The sequence below is a fragment of the Vanellus vanellus genome, assembly GCF_965231255.1.
Source record: "Vanellus vanellus genome assembly, chromosome: 5".
NCBI lineage: Eukaryota > Metazoa > Chordata > Aves > Charadriiformes > Charadriidae > Vanellus > Vanellus vanellus.
Window position 1 is genome coordinate 33,370,095 of NC_138910.1, and position 6,360 is coordinate 33,376,454.

Below are 6,360 nucleotides of genomic sequence, written 5' to 3' on the forward strand. Positions count from 1 at the left end.
TGCAAATAGTATGTCTGACTGCTGGATTTTAATCCTAAATCACTCTATTTTACTACTGTAATCAAAATGAAGGGGAGATTAATATGGAATCTAGACTTCAGGAACTGAGATGGTTTTTCATGTTGTCATAAAATGTGAGTCCAGGAAGATGAACAGTTAGTGCCCGTGTTGTTTGAAATGTTGGAATGGGAAAATACTGTCCAGAGGAAAAAAAACTTTCTTCTGGACGACTTACAAAGTTGCTTGCTAGGGTGAGAAAGGCATGCACTCCCTCAGAAGACAACGATCTTCAGGTTTTGTCTTTTTTAATGACTTGGTTTTCCAAAGCAGGTGATTGCATTTTCAAAATTGCCCTCAAAATTAAGATAAATCTCAGTTCTCTTAATAGATGTAAACAACATGCCGGCTTACTATTAAACCAGTTTGTAATGATTCCCTTGCTAATTATATACTGTGTCTGTTATAATTTGTGGTTTTACAGCCCACACAGCATGATCCATAGTTCTAATGAGTGGCTGTCAGCCCCATGCAGCAGAATCATGGGGTTAGACTGTTAATTGCCTAAGACTGTTCCACACTGTACACTGAACTCAAGGGATCATTGAGTTCCAGTTGCCCGTTTGCTGCTGGGTCTAAATCAGTCTCTTTCTTCAAAAGGGAAATTTATTTTCTTTTCTTTTTTCTTTTTTTTTTTTTAAAGTGTAGGAAATGCAATAATAATTTACTCTATATCCTAAATATCACTTTGTAAGGTTTTGGAGAGGCAAACGAGGAGTACAAAGAAAGCTTTCCTTCAGGAGCCTTAGAGGGATGGAAAGGTGGAGAAATTGTACCAGGCCCCTGGAATACGGGATAGGGAAATGCCCTCTCTGCTATACAGCATGTACTAGCAGTGTACTTCTAAGCGTGTTGTATTTGGGGAGGGTGAAAAATTCAATGGTTTTTCAAGTGATTACATATTTGATGTTTGGACTGTGTTTATAATAATAGTATGACCTACTGCGTATACATTTCTTCAGCCTCATATTTTTATGACGCTATAAGGCTGTAACTAAGTAAACGTTTCACCTTCAATGAGGGTTTGCAGTGGACTCTCTATGTTTTTGACAAACGAGATTAACCCACTTCACTTCATGTTCCATCCCCATAGTTGGCAGCTGAGAGCCACTTAAAATGGCAATTAATAAATTTGCTCCCATGGAAGGCAGCACTTTCAGGCTGAGAGAAAGCTCAGTACAGGTCTCTTGTAGACACTTGGATTTCTGGGAGTGGTTAGGTTAAAGAAGGTGTTGCATTTGCTGCGAGGAGGGAGGTTGTTCAGTCCTTCCATTGTTTTTAGACATATATACTTAACACAGGTCATACTGATGAAGGGCAGGTCACTGCAGAAGTTTGGGTTTCAGCTGGTTTGTATTCAAATAACTCTGTGACGCGTTTTGCAAAAGAATAAAGTATTTGCAAACAGAGACCTGCCAAAATACAGAAAGGTTTTTATCCTCTAAAATCAGTCTAAAGTGAGGCTTTAGTACAAAGCTTCAAAGTGGAAAAGATGCTCCCCCCAGCTTCTCTTTGCATCTTCTTCCTCAAGAACCCATCACATTAATAGTTATGCTATCTATTTCACTAGAGCAGGTTCATCCACTATAATGTTTTAGAAAATATTATCCTTAGCCTGCACTGAGGTCAGGCAATAATATCCATTATTCTGCTACGAGGAGAAACCTTTATTATCTCCCTTTTTATTCCCGGGAAGAGGTTTTGAGAGTCAGTTCCAAGTGTGTCAAAAAACTGAAGTAGGTGGACTGCAGAAACTGAGAAATAAACCACATGGTTGTCCTCTTAAGAAAGCAGGGTGGTGTGCTAGAGGTACGTGCATAGTTTTGCGTAATTACAAACAGTATTATTCTAAAGGTCGTTGGCTTGCAGGGCCAGATATGTACATAGCGTAAATCAACACAAGCAGTAACTTCCCAAGTACATGATCCATATACCAAGGAAACGTAGAAGGAAGAGCATCTAATTTGCCAGTCCTTTACTCCTGTGGGACTGTTTCCTGTATATCTAGAGTATTTTTTAATATTTCATCAAATCTAGTATCTTATGCATATTCAATGTACCAAAATATCTTGTTTATGATCACAAATATGGTATTCAAATATCATCAGTACCGAAAAAAATACTACTTCTCAGGAGATACATTTAAAGCCAAGATTTCAGAACAGACTATCTGAATTGTACCATGCTATGTCATTCTTTTCTCATGCACATTTAATTGATAAAACTTATCCCGCGCCTTTTGGGCTGTCAGTGTGTTTATAAAGACCCTCATAAATGCTTCTTAGTGGCTTGTTTTAATTAGAAGAAAGTAGCTTAAACCTCACTACTTGTTCAGTTGGAAAACTTCATTTGACTGAACAAAGTCTTCTGAAAGAATACTATCTGCCCATCTCTATGCAAGCACATACCAGTCTGTGTGTTCTCTTTTGAACTTTTTAAAGAATGTACTTCTTCACCTCCTCTTTTTTTTCCCCCCTCAGGGCTCACACTTGTTTCAATCGTCTGGACCTTCCCCCTTATCCGTCATTCTCTATGTTATATGAAAAACTGTTGACAGCTGTTGAAGAGACAAGTACTTTTGGACTTGAGTGATACGCAAACCACAGTGCCCAGCTCATTGGACTTTTGTGGATCTGTCTTCTCAAGGAATGAATGAACGTTTGTATTGGATTTCCTAGAGGAAAATTGTTTCACGGTGCAATTCAAATAATGAGGTTCCATGAAAGAGCTTATGAAGCAATTAAAAAGCATTGTGGTAGTGGCAGAATTCTCTACAGTGAAACTAGAGTGTGCCTGATGTGCAGGGAAAAACCAAGTCTTGCAATCCATGGTTTTTCAGGACGGCCAAACTTCTTAAGTGTATGTTCTGAGCAAACAGGAAACGTGATCCCATGTTGCGATCAACCTGGCTACTGCAAAGCTGACATTACCCAAAAACTGAATTTCATCAAAGTTGTTGGATAGAAAATACAAGTTGAAATGTGAAATCATTCAGCCCCTTACTTACCCAGTAAATTATCAAAAAATCATACAATAGATTCTTTTTTATTATTATTATTATTTATGAAGGTACATTACTTTATCCCAAATGTTATAATAGCATATCCAGTACTTGCTTTACCTAAGACTATGCGTGGTGGCATGGTGTGCACCATGGAGTTCAAGTTCCTGGGGCAGAAGTGAATTGGAAGGAAAGTCAGCAACGAAGGATGTAACAACAATGGCTTGCATTAAGGAGGTTTGTGGAAATGTCTTTGCCGGTGGTGTGCATGACAAAAGTTGAGCTGTTATAATGAACTTAATAAGACTGATTTTATGCTTTATACTGCATGGAAACTATTTTAAGAAGAAACTAGCAATTTATCACAGCATATCAGGAGAAAAACCCTAACACAGTGACTTCTGTTTATTTTTATAGGTTCATTATATTATGTTTCTTAGAGTGTAAACACGAAACAAGCAAACTGAAACGCTATTTCTGTTTTTGTCACTTTCCATGCTTGAACAGACATTCTGCTAGTGTTTATTCTTTCAGCGCTCTCAAGGGAAAAAAATGCCTTTTATTTTTATAAGAGTAAAAAACTCCCAAAAATATTTTGCACTGAATGTACCAAAGTTGAAGGGACATTATGATCTGACTGATAGCAACCTGCATCACTATCAAGTACCTGTAAAAACGCTTAGGAACCAGGCTTTCTTCACGGTGCCATGTCTATAGATATCAGGACTGTGCACATAAGTAATAATTTTATAATACTATATGTGATATTGTAATATGCATTTATTTTAAATGCATCTGGGTCATTTTTCATGCATTGGATAACTTAATGCAGTGGAGTTTAATACGGATATTTCATATGCCCCCCACAACTTTTTATTTGTACAGCACCATAAAATACTAGCTCATCTGCAAACCCACAAGTAACCTACTTTACGGTGAACCACTGGTCATAATGCCACTGTTCCATACCAGTGAACACCTACGAGACGTAAACTGTTCATAGTGTCTAAGCTTGCATTTTCACTGATAAATAGTTTTCTTATCAAATGTTATTTGAAAGAGTTTTTTTTATGGCATATCAGACACTGCATGGACACCAATTTCTTTATGCTTAATTTTGCTGAAATACACAAGGCTTGCTCGCATCTATTTTTGGTACTTTCCTCCAGATGGTCTTGTGGCACACTTGTGCAGCTGCACACCGTTTCTTGTACAGCTGCTGTCACACAGTGCATCCACCACATTTTAAAATTCCAGGAAGTTGCACTTGGATGCTGGATGACAAGAACATGGATCTAGCTTTGTGCTAGCCCTCTTGATAGCACTGAAGCACAGCAAGCCCCGTTCGGTGGGAAAAGTAGCTTTTGAAGTACCGTTCTCACTCTGGAGACTCTTGAAAGGGCATCTCAGGGAGGTATCCTGCTTGTTCTTGTGGGAGTCTTTTTCCAACGGAGGTGAACGTCTGTGGAGATGTCGTCGGCAAAGACTGCCGCTCCGCCCAAGTCGGAAGGCAGGTACAGCTGTGGTGGTGGCAGCAAAGACTGAGAAAAACCTTCAGGCTTACTGAGACAATGTTACCTGTGCAAAGGAAAACCCACTTGCAAAATCAGAGTGAAAGCATTCTTTTATTTCAGAAATAATTGAGCTTCTGCATGACATCTGGGACGCGCTGAAGTAACATAGGTTTTCTTACGCTACTTCTGGCTGGTATGAAGTAGCGAAGAAAAATCCAAACAGGTCACCCTATTTTTACACAGATATTTATCAGTCTTTGCTATGATTGCATGTCACACATCCTAATGCACATCTTTTTTGAGAACACAAATGAGCAGTAGGCAGATTGACTTTTCATCAGGTCACTCCAGCATGGCTCATGTTTCATATCATCCATTCACTGAGTAGCTAAAACTCCGGCACTCAAAGCAGAATGCAACTTTTGCTTGGTTGAAGGACTGCAGAATTTTGATTTTACAATACTGTGTTATCTGTGGGCTAAAAAGGAGATTTCCCAAACTGTACCTACAAGTTTTGAACCAGAAACTCTTTGGAATGAGAAGTTTAAATATTTGGCACAAAGTAAGTTTATACTAGTCTGCCTTTTAAGTTATGCTTTTGTACAAATCGAAAACAATAAATGCATCTTGTCAATTTTTATTTAAATGTATTTACTGCACACATTTGTTCCGTATTTATGTGTTTACAAATAACAGAAATCAGTCATGATGATCTGCTATTCTGTGAAGATATGACAGGGTCACAAGTTAAAAAAATCTAGAATGCCTGTAGTGTTAAGACTGAGGGAGACCGAGGAGAAGCTGCTGCTTCCTCCTTTGTTGCCAGCATCACCTGGGGGACTCTAGAAAAACGCTATTCAAAAGCAATGAGGAGTTAGCTGCCCAGATATGGCTACCTACAGGGCCTTGAGCACTGGACCGGCTCTTTGTGTTGATATAATGATGCTGCTGCTCTGAAGAGATTAGCGGGGAGGGAGTATGGGAAAGGAAGCCTGAGCTTTCTCAAATAGCCACATCTCCTTGCTACTGTGTGGAATATTGTCCCTTCAGCGTGGGAAGCCATTCCTGTTAAACATGTCCCAGGTGAAAGCCAACTTTCGTGTCCTGCAGGTGACTGCAACAGGTGACCACGGTGCTTTTGCTTATGACATGCTGTGGCAGGCACGAGGGTCCAGATAGGGAAGGACTGAGAAGCCTTTCTGAAAGCTCTGAATCTCCACAGAGCTCTTCCAGACATTGCTAAGGAGCTTTGCTTTGCATTTAGGGAGGAAAAAAAGCCCGTCAGCCTAAAGTAGACAAAAGATTCCCTTCCGCTACAGCGTGATGACAGCTTGTACTAACTTAACCGGCAGCGTCTCCATCAGACTAACTCTTGCGGACACCTCCCCATCCAGAGTCTAAGTGACATGCCCATGTTTCCTGCTCTGCCGGGAAGCGGAGCCACGCTTAAGTAAGGCATTGCTGGCCAAAAAGCAGCAAGCAGGTCCCCTGGCAGCGTGGCAGGTGCGCGTTGCCTCTGTCCCTGGTGCCCTGGGGCCAAGCCCACCTCCTCCCAGCATGCCAGCCAAGCAGAGGTGTGCTTTGCTCACCTGGCACTGCCAGCAGTCCATTTAACCATAACACTCCTAAATACACCAGGAAAAGCTTGTCATGAATGAAATTATGCAATGCAGTATCTACTGTAGCAAGGGGTTACCTGTTCAACGCCTGCACGCCAGCAGCAGTTAGGGTAGCAGTGGTTTTGCCCACAGCAGGCAGGAGACGGCCATCTGCTGCCTCTGTCACACC

The 6,360-nt window shown here is 40.6% G+C and overlaps 1 protein-coding gene across 1 annotated transcript in view; it reads left to right on the forward strand.

The window, feature by feature from the left end:
• Positions 1–5,199, forward strand: part of HECW2 (HECT, C2 and WW domain containing E3 ubiquitin protein ligase 2) — a gene marked incomplete at its 5' end in the record, with an annotated part of 115,891 nt that extends 110,692 nt beyond the window's left edge. Inside the window, one exon of the mRNA XM_082483738.1 lies at positions 2,538–5,199. Within this exon, the coding sequence (XP_082339864.1) occupies positions 2,538–2,649 (112 nt within the window). The 3' untranslated portion in view covers positions 2,650–5,199. The remainder of the gene's footprint in view (positions 1–2,537) is intronic.
• Between the last annotated feature and the right edge of the window lie 1,161 nt (positions 5,200–6,360).